The sequence below is a fragment of the Cololabis saira genome, chromosome 12, assembly GCF_033807715.1.
Source record: "Cololabis saira isolate AMF1-May2022 chromosome 12, fColSai1.1, whole genome shotgun sequence".
Classification (NCBI taxonomy): Eukaryota; Metazoa; Chordata; class Actinopteri; order Beloniformes; family Belonidae; genus Cololabis; species Cololabis saira.
The window spans coordinates 4,287,434-4,308,062 of record NC_084598.1 but is presented as its reverse complement, the minus strand read 5'-3'; the positions used below and the strand labels follow the sequence as shown (position 1 = coordinate 4,308,062).

Below are 20,629 nucleotides of genomic sequence, written 5' to 3'. Positions count from 1 at the left end.
AGGTCCAGTAAAACCAATATGGACACTAATCCCTTATCTGAGGCCATAAGAAGGTCATTCGTAACTCGAACCAGTGCTGTCTCTGTGCTATGATGCATTCTGAACCCTGACTGAAAGACTTCAAACAGATCATTTCTATACAAATAGTCACATAACTGGCTTGAAACTGCCTTTTCCAGAATTTTAGATACAAATGGAAGGTTAGAAATTGGCCTATAATTAGCTAAGGTGTCTGGGTCAAGGGAAGGTTTTTTAAGTAAAGGTTTAATTACTGCCACTTTGAAAACCTGTGGTACATATCCTAAGCTTAGGGATAGGTTGATTTGGTCCAGTATTGTCACACCAATAAGAGAAAAAACATTTTTGAATAGTCGAGTCGGGATGGGGTCTAACATACATGTGGTTGACTTAGCTCTATTAACGAGTGAGGTCAGCTCAGGGAGGTCTATAGGATCGAAACAGTCTAGAGACAAGTCAGAGCCTAGGGAAGTCGCTAAAGCTGAAGAAACGCCCACAACCGGCTGGTTGATTTCTTCTCTAATTCTCGTGATTTTACTGTTAAAGAAGCTCATAAAGTCCTCACTACTGAGAGCTGCAGGAATACACGGCTCCACAGAGCTGTGACTCTTTGTCAGCCTGGCTACAGTGCTGAACAGAAAACGTGGGTTACTTTTGTTATCCTCTATCAACGTTGAATAATAAGCTGTTCTTGCTTTGCGAATGGCTTTTTTATATACTATTAGAATATCTTTCCATTCACGATAAGAGTCTACAGACCTACAAGAGTACCACTTCCTTTCCATTTTACGCACGCTTTGTTTCAACATGCGAATATCTGAATTGTACCAGGGAGTTAAGCTCCTGTGGCTAGAAACCCTCCTTTTCAAAGGAGCAACTTCATCTAAAGCTGAGTGCAACAGATCAGCAGTGTTACTAACAAGAAAATCAACATCAGAGGTAGAACCCAGGTCACTGGCCTCTATTGCTTCAGTAGAGGCTTCACTATTTTCCACTGTCGCAAGACGAGCAACGGTCTCCTTAAATTTAGCAATAGCTTCATCAGACAAACATCTGCTAAAATAATACCTCCTGCCCTGCACTTCAACATCAACAACATTCAATTCCAACGTTATTAAATAATGGTCGGATAAAAGGGAGTTAACAGGTGACACCAACAGACCATCAGTTTCAACACCGTAGGTGAGAACGAGATCGAGAGTATGACCAAAACAATGCGTCGGCCCGTCCACTTTTTGTGAGATACCCATTGATTCTAGAAGAGAATTGAAAGCTAATTTAAGATTATCGCTTTCAACATCCATATGAATATTAAAATCACCCACTATGATGAATTTATCTGTACTGATCAATAATCCAGAAAGGAAATCTGAAAATTCAGACAAAAACTCTAGATAAGCGCCAGCAGGGGGCCGATACACTACCACTAACACAACTGGCTTCTCTGATTTCCAGCTCGGAAATTTCAGACTAAGCGTGAGGCTTTCAAATGTATTATAATTGCACTTAGGTTCAATTTTTGTTTGGAGACTGGAGTTATAAATTGCTGCGACTCCTCCGCCCCGGCCCGTGTTTCTAGGAATGTGATGATTAAAGTAGCCGGGCGGAGTTGATTCATTCAAACTAACATACTCTTCATCCTGTAACCATGTTTCTGTTAAGCAGAAAACATCACTCCTGCTCTCTGTGATTATATCGTTTACTAACAGAGACTTGGAGCTTAATGATCGTATATTTAGTAGTCCGCATCTAATTTTTCGGTCTCTTATTGGTACCAAATGTGCATTGGTTTTAGTTTTTACAAGATTATTTTGGTTAACGCCTCTATAACGCCGCACCTGGTGAACTAGTGGAGGGCGGGGAACTGCAACTACTTCTATTTTGCTAGGCACCTGGTTAGAGTTACCAGTTACATCATGTAATCTTATAGTTTTGTTGGCAGGCGTTGGTCCTCGAGAAGCAGCAGAGAAGTGTGTTAAACTACAGCTCTGCATCCTGGCCTGGACCCTGCGATGTCAGGGAGAGGGTCTAATGAAACAGGCCAAATTACTAGAGACAAGAGCAGCACCATCCCGGGTGGGATGAATGCCGTCTCTTCTAATCAGACCGGGCTTTCCCCAGAACGTTTCCCAATTGTCAATAAAGGCCACGTCGTTTTCTGAACACCACCGATACAACCAGCGACGGAGCGAGAGCATGCGACTAAACATGTCATCACTGGTCAAATTGGGGAGGGGGCCAGAGAAACCTACGGAGTCCGACATGGATTTAGCGAAGTTACACACCGAGACAATATTCATTCTGGTTACTTCCGACTGGCGAAGACGGGAGTCGTTAGCTCCGACATGGATGATAACTTTACCATATTTACGATTACCCTTTGCCAGTAGCTTCAAATTTGCTTCTATGTCGCCCGCTCTGGCCCCCGGGATACACCTAACTATGGTCTCTGGAGTCGGCTTCACATGTCTGACTATGGAGTCGCCTATCACCAGGGTCGGCTTCTCAACGGGTGTGTCGCTGAGTGGGGAAAATCGGTTAGACACGTGAAGCGGGTGGTGGTGTTCCGTGAGCCCTTTACTACGCTTCCCCCGAACCGTCACCCACCGGTCCTGACTGGCCGGCTGCTCGGGAGCTGCAGGGGAGCGGCTAGCCTCAGCTGCTATGGGCCGGTCCGCCGCTAGCTTAGCCTGGTTAGCTGAGGAGGCTATCGGACTATGGTCAAATTGGCAGAACCGGACCTCTAACTGACTGAGCCTCGCCTCCAGCCCTGTAAATAAACTACATTTTAAGCACTTACCGTCTTTTAAGCACTTACCGTCTTCACTAAAGGAGGCAGAGGAATAACTCACGCAATTATCTGTACTTTTTACTCCTTACATTTTAAAAACAGCCTCGTTACTCTATTTCATTTCGGCCTTTAAATAAAAACTATCCAGTTAAATTGCTCCATCCGGATAGAGTGAATTTGGTTGTGGTTGTTTCAGATGTTCTTGTCCAGTTTTGTTCTTACATCCGTTCCCTCAGATTCCTGCAACTAAACTTGGATGTACATTCCAATAAAAGTTAGGATAAATGATAACATGCCTCTGAAGTTTGACTTTTTGCACCATTACAATACTTATAGGTAACTAGTCATCATATCTGCTGCTCTCTGAAACACATGTTAATGCTCAATAGTACACAGATATGCTTCTTTAATATATTTCCATTATACTAAGATACATTCATTTTCAATGGCTTTTGTCCTTAATGGCTTTTTTCCCCCTTACATTACTTTTACTTTTATACTTTAAGTAGTTTTGAAACCAGTACTTTTATACTTTTACTTGAGTAAAAAACTTGAGTTGATATTTCAACTTCAACAGGAGTATTTTTAAACTCTAGTATCTATACTCCTACCTGAGTAATGAATGGGAATACTGTTGACACCTCTGTCAGCCACTTAATGTACGTGGATGATCTGGTTATTTTCAGTCCATATAGTGCATGTTCTCAGTACGGATCTGAATATGATATTACATTTAACACAAAGAAGAGTAATGTGATGATTAGTAGCCGGGGAGATAGAAAGTTCCTGACTTCTTTCTGGCAGACTCTGCCCTCACCGAGTGTGACCAGGTGAAATACCTCAGTCATTTTAAGACTAATGATGTCTCTGATGACAGAGATATTTACAGACAGTGTTGAAGGATGTATGCCCAAGCTAATATTCTGCTGCGCAAATTCAGCATGTGCTCGGTGGATGTTAAAATTTCTTTGTTTAAAACATATTGTACATCCCTATACACTGAACACTTGTGGTGTCGGTACAAGAAAAGCAGCGTGCAGAGGCTAAACTGTGTCTTATAACGAGTGTATGAGGCTGTAGTGCTAGTCATCTGTTCGTTAGTGTTGGAGAACCAACCTGTGCTGCTGTGCTACAGAATGTGATGTATAAATGTGTATGTAGAGCAGGGGTGTCAAACTCATTTTGCTTGGCGGGCCGGATTGGAACAATTGTTTTCTCACGGGCCGCACGCTCAAAATAACAAAAAGGTGCGAAAATGTTTTTTTCTAATTCTTTTTTTTTACTATTGTTATCTAATTCAATATCAGTTTAGTTAATTTTAAAGGAAACATGCACTTTGTTTACACTCTAATTATGTAAAATACTTTTAATATCATTTTACAAAGATAAACAGAAACAAGTATGTTTTTTTTTATATTTGGCTTTTTTTTAGGAAATTTAATGAAAAGCAAAATCTTTCTTATTACATCCGAGAGTGTTTCTTTGTGATTTAGAGATTTTTCCAGGACTATTAAGTTTATTTATTCTTAAAAATTGGTGCAGATATTTACGCCAGTGTGCCGAAAAAGTCAGCACTTCTCTTTTAACTGTTTTACTTTGTCACTATCCTCGTATTCAAAACTGAAATTCTCAGAATAAATATCTTCTATCATCTTTTTTAGCAGTGATATTTTTCCTGTGAAAATATAGAATAGTAGTCAGTTAATAAAAATAAACGACTGTCTACAAAGAAATAAAATCGGCAAATGCATTCTAGAAAACTAAAAAAAATTCGAAAACTGCTCTCTTTGTGGAATAACAATGGATTTGTAGAAGAAATATATAATCGGATATGCTGCGATTCATGGCAATTATTTATGCCTTCCTTTTTAGTAAATTAACATTTCGTTTTTTTAAGTTGGAAACTTCTCGCGGGCCGCATGAAAATCTCTCTCGGGCTGCATATTTGACACCCCTGAGTGTAGAGTATCTAACTCTTTAAATAGCATTATCACCTGCTTAAAGGAGCTTGAGGCCGGATTGTGGCAGGATTTATGAAAAAAATCCGTATACATTTTAAGTTTTCTAGTAATAATGACAGATGAAGCGTTCCAAACCCAAAAGAATGAGCCCTCTAGTGTATCTCTCCTTTGCCTTGAACAGGCTGTGTGCTGCAAAATGTGCTGCAATTCGGTCCCGAATTTCCCGCGCTGGGCTGTGGATGTGACGTCACATGACGCTGCATGCGCGTTCTCCCCGTTCTCCCGTGCCGGCTTCACTGTTGGCTGCAGTACCCCCAACGGCCGTCGTGGTGAAGGGTGGCGCTAGAGAGTCTCATTTCTTAAAAGGAGCCTCAAGCTCCTTTAATGAATCAGCTCAGCTCAGTCAGGTTCACATCTACGTTGTAACGAAAAGTACAAAGGCTTGAAATTTTGTGCTACTTGTGCTTAATTTATTTTTATTCTATTTTATTTTATTTTATTTTTTTATTCTGTTATTATTTTATTATTTATTAAAGTACTTGAATTTACTTTAAGATTATTTTAATTTAAGCTATTTTTTATTTTTTATTAATTTTTATTTATTTTATTGATTTAATTTTTCTGAAGATGATTATTTTGTACTTTTGTCTGTTTGAATGGTTGTGTTAAAAAAATAAATCAGACGTTACTCAACAGTTACTCAGTACTTGAGAAGTACTTTTTTACTTTTACTCAATTAATTATTTGGATGACTACTTTTTACTTCTACTTGAGTCATATTATTCTGAAGTAACAGTACTTTTACTTGAGTACAATTTTTGGCTACTCTACTGATCTCTCTGATCGTAGGTTGTTGTCTTTTATATCGTGTATGTTATATGTATAATTTCTTATGGTACTATGGACCTTTTCTCGAGATGTGTCTCTAATAAAGTGTGAATTGAATTGAATTGAATTTATTTATTTATATCTATTATAATTGATCAGCATACACAGACGTTGCAGTTGGAGTTGTAATGCTCGGGCTCTGGGGCTCCGGAAAGAGCAGACAGAAAAGTTCTATTGTAATAGACACTTTATAATTAAAATTGAATTAAAATTAAACTGAACTGATGTTTTGTTTAAATATTTAGTTTGAAGTGAAGCAGGAAGGGTTACAGGGTTAATACAGCTGGTACAAGTACAGAAACAAACATCACGTTTTCATTGTTATTCATGCCCTCAGATTTCTAATCCCCAACCCCGTTATCATCTCCTGTCGGAAATCAGCAGCGGCCTCCAAATCTGCTTAATCAGCATTAAATAATTGAAATGACACGGCTTGCGACAGCAAACATTTGCCTCTAATGATGTTCCAGTTTCAGGCACACACCGGGCTGGATTCAAATATAAATAAATAAATGAATAAGTAGGTTATTTTTGTGCTCATTTGTTGGTGTGTTGTGGCTGAAGTCCCTGCTGCACGTCTGCATCGCTTCTGCTGCTGCTGCTCCCTCTCTTCAGTACTAGGAGAAAAACTCCACGCTTCTTAGTGGGAATCAACTCTTCTCCACAGCAGTTATGTTTGTTTTCTTTTTTGTATATTGTTGATACTGATATATGAATATATATATATATATATATATATATATATATATATATATATATATATATATATATATATATATATATATATATACTGTATTGTGATTTAGTTTACTGAACCAAGCTCAGTGTTTTTCAAGGCTCAGGAAACCCTTGCAGGTGTTTCGAGTTAATTAGACCATTCAAGTGATTAGTTGAATACCTTACTAGTATACTTTTTCATGATATTCTATTTTGAGATAGGATATTCGAGTTTTCTTAAACTGTAGGCCATGATCAGCAATGTTAAAATAATAAAAGGCTTGCAATATTTCAGTTGATTTGTAATGAATCCAGAATGTGTGACATTTTTGTTTTTTTAATTGCATTACAGAAAATAAATAACTTTATCACAATATTCTAATTTTCTGAGACAGTCCTGTATGTGTGTATGTGTGTGTATATATATATATATATAGATATATATAGATATCTTTTGTTTTTCGTATAGAAATTAAATTCATTTTGATTATAATGAAAGAGTTTAGGGGGTAGGATATAAAAGTTTTTACTTCTTCCTACGCCTTTTGGCGCATATTAATTATGGTGGATGCATGTTTTTATTTATATTTTTGTTTATTTTGTTTTCTTATTTACATGTATTTATTATTATTGTTTTGTTTTGTCTTCACTACTGTTTCATGTTTGGAATAAAATTTCAATTCAATTGAGTGTCCAACGACGCACCACTTTAGGTGAACTGCAACCATTTCACCAAAGATGAATCCATTAAAGGAGGAATGCTGTGAGACTTAATATTCTCATTTTCATATCAAATGTTGAGTGTTACAGACCCGATATTCAAAAGCAGACTCTCCAAAAGACCTCATGACCTCTTAAAAACACCCAAGCATGAGAACGTCCATCCTGCTCACTTATCCACGTCTACAACTACAATCAGACCAAAGTCAGGTCACATCCAAGAGACGAATAAAAATAAATAATGCACTGGTTCTTAGATTTGTTTTTTAAAATTGAGTGACTGCTGTCTGACATTACAAAGTGTTGGCTGAGGGGAAGATGGTCTCTGATCCCAGATCCCTGTACTGATGCTCACCTTAACAAGTGTTACGCAGCAAGAATGGGACACAAATAACAACTGAAACACTTCACCACTTGTTATTGTCAATGCATAACACTTTCAAGTCTGGGTTCTTCCTGTCAGCCAAATAAAGAAAACAAATGAACAAACAAGTGTGAGAATCAGAGCTTTATGTTTTGTTTTGATGTTGCTATTGTCTTTAATACAAAGGCACTCACAAATGAATATAATTTACTCATGCTTAACAGACCTTATCACCCTCTTCCGTGTTCAGTTCCTCTGGCTGAAATGAGGAATATTGTAGTATATTTTCTTTCATGGTGTAGATCCTGATTTTATTCTTTCACTGAACAACTCCAAATGTGAAATGCTTATATCATCATAGATGTAGTACAGTTCATCACTCTTCCTCCATCTTAACTCTTTAGATCAATGTTTGTGTTGAAGCGTGGCCAGGGATTACTGGATCAGTCTGAGCGGAGGGATACGCCCGTTCCTCTGAATTATGACAGGATTTCACAATCAATACTAGTTAAGTTTCCAAGTTTGATTGGATTATTTGATTGGGTTGTGATGCAGCACATAGATAGCTACGTTTCATCAGTGTGACATAGAAAAGCAAATCCCCTTTCCAACCCTGAGAAAACCACTCCAAATACATTTCCAGCTTTATACTAACCGATCCTTGGTTACGGTGGCCGAGACCCGCCATTGCTGCAAATAAAAGAAACGCTGCAAATGAAAACAAACACCGATGCAAATAAAAGAAACGCTGCAAATATAAAGAAACGATGCAAATAAAAAAGCCACAACGGAAGTGAATTACCGGGGACTATTTTTGCTGATGCACCGGCGTTTTTATGTGAAAGGAGAAGAAGAAGACGAAGAGGACGTAAGTGAAAAGGAAGAAATAGGAAGAGCGAGGAATAAGAAGAACAAGGAACGAGAAAATAAGTGAAAAGGTTAGTGTTCAACGGTCCGTGGACTTCGCGGCCATCCGTTTTTTGTTTTGAAATGACAAAATAAAAATAGAGAAATAATCCAAAATAATCCTTTCCCCATCTTTTGTTTTGATAATAAAAAACGGAAAACGGAAAATGGATCGTTATCCATTATCCGTTATCCGATTTCATTGATGTGTCTGAAAATCGTAATTGGGAATTAAAACAGCGAGTGAAAAACTCTTTTCTCTATTTCCTATTCGTTTCCAAGGATACTGAAAAGAAGGATTGGACAAATGGGGGGGATTGCACATGCGCAGTAATAAATTAAGAACGTTGTTTCTGGTTCTTTTGTTGATCAGATTGAAAATTAACAGTTTTAGATTTTTTTTAATGTTGAAACAGAAAATAAATCAAATATAAAACCTGGGAGAGAAACATGAGTTTAATCTGTAATCTGTCTTCACTCCGTCATGAAACTGCAGTGATGTTGTGACAGTCCTTTCAGCTGCAGCGTCCAATCAATAATCAATAACATGTACTGAACTCTAACACACTGCCCCCCCCTTTGGAAACAAATAGGAAATAGAGAAAAGAGTTTTCCACTCGCTGTTTTAATTCCCAATTTCGATTTTCAAACACGTCAATGAAATCGGATAACGGATAACGGATAAATCTCCGTTTTCCGTTTTTTATTATCAAAACAAAAGATGGGAAACGGATTATATCTCTATTTTTATTTTGTAATTTCAAAACAAAAAACGGATGGCTGCGAAGTACACGGACCGTTCAACGTCGCTACGTGTAATTTTTAATGTTAGGCCAAAAACACCGGTGCATCTGCAAAAATAGTCCCCGGTAATTCACTTCCGTTGTGGCTTTTTTATTTGCGTCGTTTTTTTATTTTATTTGCAGCAGCGTTTCTTTTATTTGCAGCGGCGTTTCGTTTTTGTTTGCAGCGTTTATTTTATTTGTAGCGGCGTTTGTTTCTGTTTGCAGCGTTACTTTTATTTCCAGCGACGGCGGGTCTCGGCCACCGTCCTCGGTTCCACAGATCAACTGTTGTAAAGAGGCACCACTCTGTCGATAACGGCCCTGCAGATGGGACATTTCTTTGGTTCGGGCAGAACGTCGTAGCACTGGGAACACGCGCACACGTGGCCGCACTCCAGGAAGACGCAGGAGCGTTCCCGGCTCAGGCAGACGGTGCAGCTGCTGGGCGGCACGGAGCTCTCCTCCACGTTCAGTTCACGCATGCGTCTCCTCTGCTGCTCCTTGAACTCCTCCAGCATGCTGCGCTCCTTTTTGCTCTGTTTGTAGTGAACGTAGCGCTTCCAGAGGATGAAGAGCAGCGTGGAGCAGGCGGCCACCCCGAACACCAGGGTGAGAATCCTCCAGAGCCGGACGCTGCTCTCCTGCTTCCCCAGCAGGGACTCGTAGTCCAGCCGCGTGAGGAAGTAGCCGCAGCCCTGCTTGGGCGGCTGCAGCTTGATCAGGTTGTTGTCCAGGACCAGCTCCCCCACGCCCGTCACGCTGTCCCCCACGCGCAGCATCTCCTCCGTCTCGTGGATGCCCTTGGGCCGCTCCCCGCTGATGAAGTGGCCGATCACGCTGGTCAGGGACTGGACGGTGGGGTGGAAGTTCTCGTAGGTGGTTTCCAGGTCCAGCTCTGCGGCGTCTAGCGGTCGCATCACCCTGACGGTGGTGGTGACGTCCTCGTCGTGAGACCCCAGGGCGAAGGGAACTGTGTTGGTGCGCTGGTGGATGACTTTCTCTGTGCTGTTCCTGTTTGGAAATAGCATGGTTAGAAACAGGGTTCATACACATTTTAACCAACACATTTCCATGACTTTTCCATGACTTGGCAGCAAGTTTCCATGACTATACATGACCTCTAAAACATCAATGTATGAATAAAATATAGGAATAAAACTATGTAAAAAGTCACTACAGTGGGGATCTAATGACAATTATGGTTTTATACTAAATAAATATTTGTTTAAACTAACACTGATATACCAGCAATATGTTGTAGTATATGTTTTATAGTAATCTAATATAACTGTAATAACTGTAATAACTGTTTTTTTTTATTAACATACAGTACAAACAGCGACAAAAGACGACATCAGTTACAATGATAATGGTAATAATGATAATGGTGCTCTAAAGGCTCTAAAGGCCGTCCTGCTCAGAGCAGCTCACCCTGGTAAAACCAGGTAAAACCGGGTAAAACCAGTTAAAACCAGGTAAAACCAGGTAAAACCAGGTAAAACCGAGTAAAACCAGGCAAAACCAGGTAAAACCAGTTAAAACCGAGTAAAACCAGGCAAAATCAGGTAAAACCGAGTAAAACCAGGCAAAACCAGGCAAAACCAGGCAAAACCAGGTAAAACCGGGTAAAACCGAGTAAAACCGGGTAAAACCAGGTAAAACCGGGTAAAACCTGGTAAAACCGGGTAAAACCGGGTAAAACCTGGTAAAACCGGGTAAAACCGGGTAAAACCAGGTAAAACCTGGTAAAACCGGGTAAAACCGGGTAAAACCAGGTAAAACCGGGTAAAACCAGGCAAAACCTGGTAAAACCGGGTAAAACCGGGTAAAACCAGGCAAAACCGGGTAAAACCGGGTAAAATCAGGTAAAACCGGGTAAAATCAGGTAAAACCGAGTAAAACCAGGCAAAATCAGGTAAAACCGAGTAAAACCAGGCAAAACCAGGTAAAACCAGGTAAAACCGAGTAAAACCAGGCAAAATCAGGTAAAACCGAGTAAAACCAGGCAAAACCAGGCAAAACCAGGTAAAACCGGGTAAAACCGAGTAAAACCAGGTAAAACCTGGTAAAACCGGGTAAAACCGGGTAAAACCAGGTAAAACCGGGTAAAACCGGGTAAAACCAGGTAAAACCTGGTAAAACCGGGTAAAACCGGGTAAAACCGGGTAAAACTGGGTAAAACCGGGTAAAACCGGGTAAAACCGGGTAAAACCAGGCAAAACCTGGTAAAACCTGGTAAAACCGGGTAAAACCAGGCAAAACCAGTTAAAACCAGGCAAAACCAGGTAAAACCAGGCAAAACCAGTCAAAACCAGGTAAAACCGGGTAAAACCAGGCAAAACCAGGCAAAACCAGTCAAAACCAGGCAAAACCAGTCAAAACCGGGTAAAACCGGGTAAAACCAGGTAAAACCAGGTAAAACCAGGTAAAACCAGGACCAGAACATGTTCTTAGCAGATATTCTTCAGACGGGGAGTCAGAGATGCAACGTGCACTTTCTGTTTTGAAATGACACTTTTTATGTTTGTGCCACTCACTGCTTAGTAACTGTTTAATAAATACAGTTTTGGTAAATTTGACTTATTCCCCCTTTTTGCATGAAAGTTAGTTAAAATGAGCATACATTAATGCAGTATGAACAAGAATGTTTGAATGTAGACATGTAGAATCATCATACGGGTGTGATTGTAGCATCAAAGTGTTAATTCAAGGCTAAGGCAAGATATCAAGATATATATCGTGTATCGTGACATGGCCTAAAAATATTGAGATATTAATAAAAGGCCATATCGCCCAGCCCTACTTGACACATTAAAAAAAAAAAAGGGACATAATAAGAATTCCAAGCGGGACCTACTCTGTTTTTCTCTCATCCAAGGGTGAAGACTCCTGATTTACATGATGCAACAAGAAGGTAAGCGCTGCCTGAGCAGGCTGATAGATGGCAGTAGATGGCAGGCATCTATCTGCCCTCTTAAATTTCAAAAACGCATCTGGATGAGCTTGGCTGCTCCCATTGTTTTCTTCTCTCCGACGTGATCCCTGCTGAATTCCTCTCCAGAGAGGGAGATGCGTGGGCAACCAAAGCTCAGCTGGATTTAAAGCTACACACACTGAAACAGCTCCTTTGAAATCTAAAATAAAAGCTGGTTTCACACACATTTCTCGAAGGGGCTGTGTGTCACGGCGTCTGACAGACCTGGGTCTTATCCAGTCATCTCCCCACTGCTGATTTCTGAAAATCTTAATACTTCCTCTACTTGCCTGCTGTTGCATCCATAGTACAATCACACACAGTGACTACGTTTACATGCAGTCAAAATTGGGGTTATTGCTAATATTCCGGTTACTGAAACATTCAGAATATTCCGTTTCCATGGTAATTAATCATTCAGGGTATCTGGATCAAACCAGCGACGCACGGAGAACGTCATGACGCAATTACCGTCATTTCTGCTTCTTCTTCCTGGATCCAAATTCAAAACTAATGCTGCTTTGCGCAACTTTTCTCTCACCTTCTTGTAAATCTGGCTATCCCGGTACTTTCTACCGTCTACAAATGTAGAAATGTTCATATCCTTCATTACATTTATGAAGTGATTAGTCTCCTACTGGTCTTGTGTTTCTCCGTGTTTAGAAGAACTTCCTGGACTCAAAAGACCAGGATTCCTTGTGAACAGAGCATGTGCAGAAAACAGATTCCTGTTCCGTTTGATGGGGATATTCCGTTTGGTGTTTACATGACCCAATATTCAGGTTTTAAAAGGAGTAACCCAGGGGTCATTTTGGGGTTTTAAAAAATCGGAATATGAAAATCGGAATATGAGCAAATTCAGGTTATTCAAAGGGATTATTGGTGTTTACATGGCCGTGTACAACCGGGTTATTGCCAATATTCGGGTTTTAAAAGGGTTATTGATGCATGGAAACTCAGTCAGTTTCAATGGTACATAAAAGTACCTAATCAGGTACACAAAATAATTTGGAAAATAGATGGAAGCAAGCTGGAATGGCAGCTTAATTAAAAATCTGCTTGCGCTGAGAATTAAATTTCTCAGCAGATTAGTGATCTCCATTGTGACATTTCACTCGCGACAGAGATTTGTTTACATGCTCTTTAGTGCGTTGCAGCGAAATAGCTATCTGGCCAACAAACTAATGGGGGAAGTGCACTTCTCCTTAATGAATGCCTGATGCCTCCTTCATCAAGATGAGGTACAGCCCAAAATCCACGTAGTGTGACACGGGTGTAGCAGGCGGCTGTTCATCAGCGTCACCATCTGCTCCGCTCCTCGTAAAGCTGGTTGGGTTAATACCTACATGCAAGATCTGAATGGCTGAATTAATCACACTCTCTCTGGTAAATGTCACATTCTGATGACTGTGTTTGGACTAATATGTGCACAAACGTGTGGCACTGTCATTAAGACATGGAAACAAAGTGAATGTAGTTGTTTGAATGTAGAATCAGATTCAGACATAGTAGAACATCAAGTAACTGTAACTCTTCTGGCCTACCATAAGTGTGTAGTGCGATTCCACACCATCTTCTCTTCCTTCAGCGTCAACCTCTCAATGACGCCTTTGCAGTTATCAATAAACTGGCTGTTCAGAGTTTCCTTCACAGATCTCACCACACCTGCAAATGTGAACCACAGGACAACCGTGAAATGGCGCTGCTCTGAATATGCATGGAAAACCTTTACCGTGAAGAACTCATTTAATTCTGTAATAGAGGGAATGCACATGACGTCACAGATGAGACTTCACAGCGGGTTACGCTCACTGAATGTCAGAAAGACTGAGTGTCGGAAAGACTGAGTGTCAGAAAGACTGAGTGTCAGAAAGACTGAGTGTCAGAAAGACTGAGTGTCAGCGTAAACTTTCAGTTTGAGCAACTGGAAAACATCTAAAATGGGAAAGAGCTGTTGTGCGATCGACTGTACTCATAGATTTAGCAAGAAATCAGAGTTATCGTTTTACAGACTGACGAAAAATAAGCTTAAGAGAGACAAATGGATCACTGCAATTCACAGAAACAACTGGATTCCAGGCACTGAAACGTGGATTTGTGGTTCCCATTTTGGATCAGGTAATGTTGGATTTTTGGGTAGCTAACGTTAAACGGTCAAATCATAAAGTTCAGTGTCCTCATCACTTTAATTTCACCAACAAATCCTGCCTTGAAGTCGGACCAAGCGTCAAGACTTTTGTAAGCCTTCAAGCTTTGCTTCGTGTATTTCCCCGGCGTAGAAATTAAGTGCATATAAATATCAGGAAATTGGAATTTAAGCAGATAATCGGCTGTTATCCCGTCTTCTCCACTAGTTACTCCGTTGCAGCTGTTTTTGCTGATGTTTTGCCACTCACAGTGTGAGTAAAGCCTGAATTAAGGTTCTGCGTTAAACCAACGCAGAGCCTACGCCGTTGCCGTCGTGAACCTTCGGACTTCTCCGTCACTCCATTTCTCCGCGGTGCTGTACCCCCCAAAGCGCTAGTTGATACTTTGTTTAGCTTCCGGCTTTTCCGGTCACAGTGAATCAAAGAGCTAAGGACAATTAAAGCTGCAAGCAGAGATGAACGGTCCTCCACCCTTGTGCACGTTCAGGCTGCAGTGGAAGCTTGTATGACTTGATGTAGATTCTTCAGGCCTGGACATTTAGTGGATGAAACCACCCACGACTCTCTATATCAAACCATTCAGAAGTTATGACAGAAAATAGGGACTATCAAATATTGACCAATCAGAAGAAGGGGCGGGGCTAATCTGCACCAATTATGGTCAAGGACTCAAAACCGAGTCCGATGAAAACCACCCACGAGTCTTTATGTCAAACCATTCAAAAGTTATGGCAGAGAATAGGGACTATCAAATATGGACCAATCAGATGAAGGGGGGCGCGCTTTTTGGTGTCTATCATCGCTATGGTAACGCTTTTAACTGAGAAAAGTAATGCGCGTTGTCGCAGGATGTATAACACACCTGGGTGCACGTTACGGTTCGGGCCGTATTAACTGCCGAAGAAATGGCATCAATTTCGCCAAAATGACACGATTAATTCAAAATGGCCGACTTCCTGTTGGGTTTCGGCCATGGTGCCAAGAGACTTTTCTTTAAGTTGTGACATGATACAGGTGTGTACCGATTTTCGTGCATGTACGTCAAACCGTATTGTGGGGCTTGAGGCACAAAGTTTTCTAGGGGGCGCTGTTGAGCCGTTAGGCCACGCCCATTAATGCAAACCATTAAATATCAAATTTTTCGCCAGACCTGACTTGGTGCAAAATTTGGTGACTTTTGGGGCACGTTTAGGGGGAAAAAAGGCCCTCATTTCATCAGAAAAAAAAACAAAAAACAATTCCTACAGATACAATTGGGCCTTCGCACTGTAAGTGCTCGGGCCCTAACTATTGTGCAAAAAACCAAAACAACCCCAAAAAAACAAAACACACACACACGAAGAAAAGAGCGCTGAAAGTTCACGACTGCTTCACGAACCGGAACCGGAAATGCGTTGCGTAGTTCCATTTTTTGGGAGGTGCAGGTCAGGCTACGGCGTAGGCTACGGAGAGACTCCCACGTAGCCACGTAGCCGTGTAGCCTACGGCGTAGGTTTAACGCAGAGCCATAAACCACGCTTAAGGGGGCGTGGTCCAGTGGGGAAGTGACGTCAATGCATACCCTCTATTCTTGATTTTCCTGCACACGAGTTCTTTAAAATATACTTCACAATCATAAGCATTTAGGATTTAAAAGCAGCCCGCTGCAAACCTTCTATGACAGCATATGGGATGCATCTTCCAGGAGTTTCAGATAGGATAATTCTCAAATCCTGATCGAGGGAGACCTTCTTAGCTTCCTATGGGGGGGGAAAGTGAACAAATAAGTAACAAGTAAAAAGTCCCACATTTAGCAAGAAACAGAAAGAAAAGGTCTGACCTTTAAACTGGCAACTGTTTTAGTTCGGCTCCTGTAAATGGAATAGAAAATAGCAGTGAAGGCGGAGCTGGTGGCTAGAACCACGATCTGCGTGGTGGACGGTCGTCCACTGGAATCCATCCTGCAGTCTGCAGCATCAGCACCGCTGCAGAGAGGGAACAAACATTACCCTACAAACACCACTCTCATGCAGCACTCAACGACAGGATCACAGCTTTTACCTCATCCACGGATGCACTCAAGCCACAGATTTACTTAAGCATCATTTTGAAGTTTTTCAATTTTCTGCTACATTGTACTTTGAGTGCACCATATTTCAGAGCAAAATATTGCTTGAAACTCTCGGTACATGGAGTTTTGCATGAGTCACAAACATCCAATGAATTCAGGTTAAACTAAAGGAAACCAGTCAACAAAAAGAACCACACAATTAGGACTCTGCGTTTATCTTTATCCAACACAAAAATATAGATTGCAAGAAAGAGAAACACTTCATTATTATGAAGATGAAACTGGATACTTAGTCCATGTTCCAGACCAGATATCAGCACCACTCAAGGTGACCAAACTTACTTATGATTTTTGAAAATATCCATGTCTGTAGATGATATTCTGGTATGATAACCTTCCTGAGTGGCAGCTGGATCAGAGTTATCAGCTCATGGAGTTACCCACCCCCTTCAGGTTAATTGATGATTCTAAATTGGGTATATTATACATTTCCTGAATCCTTATGGTCCTGTGAGTATTCCAGTTTTTGTATTTTGTCTCTCTGTTGTTCCTAGTTGACACAGGGTTAAAAGATAGTATATCATTTAAGCGAAAATTGTGTAAAAATGTGTGTTGTTTATAGTTTAAAGAGCTGCAGTGACCTCTATGTTGGTCAGAAAGATTCACATCGTAGCTTCAATGAATGCTTAAAAGGTCTCCTTTAAAATGATACCAAAGACAATATAGTGAAACATTGACAGATTTCCTGAACATGAGTCTAAACCAGGATATGCAGCAGCATCTAAAATGTAATTTTCTGAACTTCATGAGCTGATAACTCTGATCCAGCTGCCACTCAGGAAGGTTATCATACCAGAATATCATCTACAGACATGGATCTTTTCAATAATCATAAGTAAGTTTGGTCACCTTGAGTGGTGCTGACCAGTGAACTTTTGGGCTCTGGCCCCTGGATTAACTGGGTAGAAGCTAATTTAACAGAAAAACAGTTAGATTAAGAACTTCAACTCAAAATAAACCCAGCTCTAGTGATCTAGTTTCAACCTCATACGGCTGCACGTTTCACTTTAAAAAAAAAAATAGTATATATGTTAATTAGAGCCGTCATTTGCCTATTTACTGTACAGTGAGCGAAAATAACCGAGTCAAATTCCCTGTCTTGTTTGACCTGACTTGATTCTGAACTGCAGACGACAATTTGAGATATTTGCCCCTGTTATTTGGTGTCGCTGGAACGTTTTGTTCATTATTTAAAAAATACAATAAATATTCAGGGTTCCTACACATTTTTCAAGGTCAAATTCAAGCACTTTCAAGGGTAATTTTCAAAATATTCAAGCACCTTATCGCTGGGGTAAAATATCTACAGGAATATATATACTCATTATTATTTTTTCCGCTTTTTAATCACAATTATGTACATTGTATTGTCCTGTAAACATCTGGTTATGTTTCATCTTACTGATTTTATTTCTCCTTGTAATAACTAAACTATACAGTCTGATCCCAATTTTGTGAAAGACAGAGTTATAATTTCAAGCACTTTCAGGCACTTTTCAGGCCTTGAAAACACAACATTGAAACTCAAGCACTTTCAAGGATTTCAAGCACCCGTAGGAACCCTGCATGTTAAACTAAAGGAAAGATTAAACCAGTCAACAAAAAGAACCACACAATTAGGACTCTGTCTGTTATTTTCTCCCCTGCACTGCAAAAACTTAAAATCTTACCAGGAATATTTGTCTTATTTTTAGTTAAAATGTCTCATTTTCAGTCAAGAAATCTCATTACACTTAAAACAAGAGTCATTACCAGAAAAATAACTTTTGACAATTTTCACCAGTTTCAAGTAACTTGAAATAAGTAGAAAAATCTGCCAGTGGGACAAGATTTATCTTCTCATTACAAGCAAAAAAATCTTGTTCCACTGGCAGATTTTTCTACTTATTTCAAGTGAAAATCTACTTGAAACAGGTGAACATTGTTGTTTTTTGAGTTTTTGAGTCTTGTCTTAAGTGTAATGAGATTTTTTTGACTAAAAATTAGACATTTTAACTAGAAATAAGACAAATATTTTTGTTAAGATTTTGAGTTTTTTGCAGCCTTTTTTTGCAACCTTTATCCAGCCAACAGTTTAAACACAAAAATATACATTGCAAGAAAAGAGAAACTCTTCATTATTATGAGGATGAAACTGGATACTTGGTCGAAGCTAATTTAACAGGAAAACAGTTAAAATAAATACTTCAACTCAAAATAAACCCAGCTCTAGTTTCAACTGATAAACAGAGGAAGATTTGAGATATTTGACCCTGTTATTTGGTGTCACTGGAACATTTTGTTCATTATTTAAAAAAATATAATAAATATTATTCTTTCTGGGCTGCTTAAACTACTGTAGCGAGTTACAAATGAAAAGCTAATTATTTCCTAAAACAAGGGTATGTTTCACTGAAGCCTGAATTATAGTCCATGGGCCAGAGCCCAAACTTTCACCTGTCAGCACCACTCAAGGTGACAAAACTTACTTATGATTATTGAAAAGATCCATGTCTGTAGATGATATTCTGGTATGATAACCTTTCTGAGTGGCAGCTGGATCAGAGTTATCAGCTCATGAAGTCCAGAAAAGTACATTTCAGATGCCGGTGCATGTCCTGGTTTAGACTCATGTTCAGGATATACAATATTGTCTTTGGTATCATTTTAAAGGAGACCTTTTAAGCATTCATTGAAGCTAAGATGTGAATCTTTCTGACCAACATAGAGGTCACTGCAGCTCTTTAAACTATAAACAACACACATTTTTACACAATGTTCGCTTAAATGATATACTATCTTTTAACCCTGTGTCAACTAGGAACAACAGAGACACAAAATACAAAAACTGGAATACTCACAGGACCATAAGGATTCAGCAAATGTATAATATACCCAATTTAGAATCATCAATTAACCTGAAGGGGGTGGGTAACTCCATGAGCTGATAACTATGATCCAGCTGCCACTGAGGAATTCAATTCCTGGGGGGGCGTCAGCAGCACACAAACAGGAAGTTTATCATACCAAGATATAATCTACAGACATGGATCTTTTCAAAAATTATAAGTAAGTTTGGTCACCTTGAGATTGAGTGGTTCTGATATCTGGTCTGGAACATGGACTATTATGGTTCTGCGTTAAAACAACGCAGAAGCTACGCCATAGGCTACGGCGAAGAGTACGCGGCGACGCGCGCCGTACACCATAGGCTCTACGTCGGTGTAACGTGGAACCATAAATCAGCCTTGACAGTCATGCAGGAAGTAGCCACAGAAACACAAGCTGCCTCTGAGTCATTAACGACCTCGTTTACGGTCATGTCGACCCTTTTTCCTTTTCAGTAAATCTTATTCTAACTGGGGCTTCAGCACTTTGCCGGACTGTTAACTCCTAGATTTGGTTACTTTAGTAAAACTATAGTCACACTGACGTGTAAAGCCTGATTTATGGTTCTACGTTAAATCGACGGCGTAGCCTACGGCGTAAGGTACGAGGCGACGCGCACCGTACTACGCCGTAAGTCTTCGTCGGTGTAACGCAGAACCATAAATCAGCCTTTAGCCTCCCTGCATTAGCAGTGTGCTACTTATTGTTGTTGCGCTGCAGTTAATAATATATATATATATTTTTTAAACGACAGATTAAGCAGCACACTAACACTTATAGAGACTGTCCCAATGAAGCCCTTACTGATCGCTATCAGCTGTTTGAGCTGGTTTACCTGTGTTGTTGACTGGTGTTGCTGGTCGACGCGGCCGTGCAGACAGGAGCCTGCAGTTCCCCGCGCCGCCGCCAGAGGGCGGTATTAACCCGCGGATCATGTAGGAAAAAGCTTCCTGTCCTAATTCAGGAGGTTAGGATTTCTTTTTTAAACGTTGTAAAAGATGTCAATCAAACTATAATAGCTGACTTTAACCTTACTTCATTTACGAAATTGGAATAGAGGTTCACTTTTATGAATCAGACACTGATTTATTTTTATTTTTGGCAGAAACTCAGTTTAATTTCCTTTGAAAATGAACTTCTAGCCCCATTTGCTCAACTATTATGACAAAAATTGAAAAATTAAAAGTAATGTTCTATTTATGTCATCAAATATGTATATTTCCCCTCCTAATGTCCCAACTTTGTAATTTACTTTTGTACCATAAAACCAATTGCTGTTGAAGGAATGTGAACTGCAATATAATTTTTTTTTCTAAACTCTTAACCTGAACTAGTTGAGTTTACTAGAAAAACACATGGAAACCCGTTACCTTGTCCCGT

General features: G+C 39.9%; 1 protein-coding gene across 1 annotated transcript; it reads right to left on the bottom strand.

Moving 5' to 3' along the window:
* Positions 1-7,590: 7,590 nt before the first annotated feature.
* On the bottom strand, positions 7,591-20,137 carry mul1b (mitochondrial E3 ubiquitin protein ligase 1b). Its single transcript, XM_061735203.1, has 5 exons — positions 20,085-20,137; positions 16,091-16,235; positions 15,923-16,010; positions 13,669-13,789; positions 7,591-10,161 (listed from the first exon to the last, which is right to left on the bottom strand). Exons 2-5 carry the CDS (start codon positions 16,208-16,210, stop codon positions 9,432-9,434), a joined length of 1,059 nt encoding a protein of 352 aa, XP_061591187.1. The 5' UTR covers positions 16,211-16,235; positions 20,085-20,137; the 3' UTR covers positions 7,591-9,431.
* Positions 20,138-20,629: the final 492 nt, after the last annotated feature.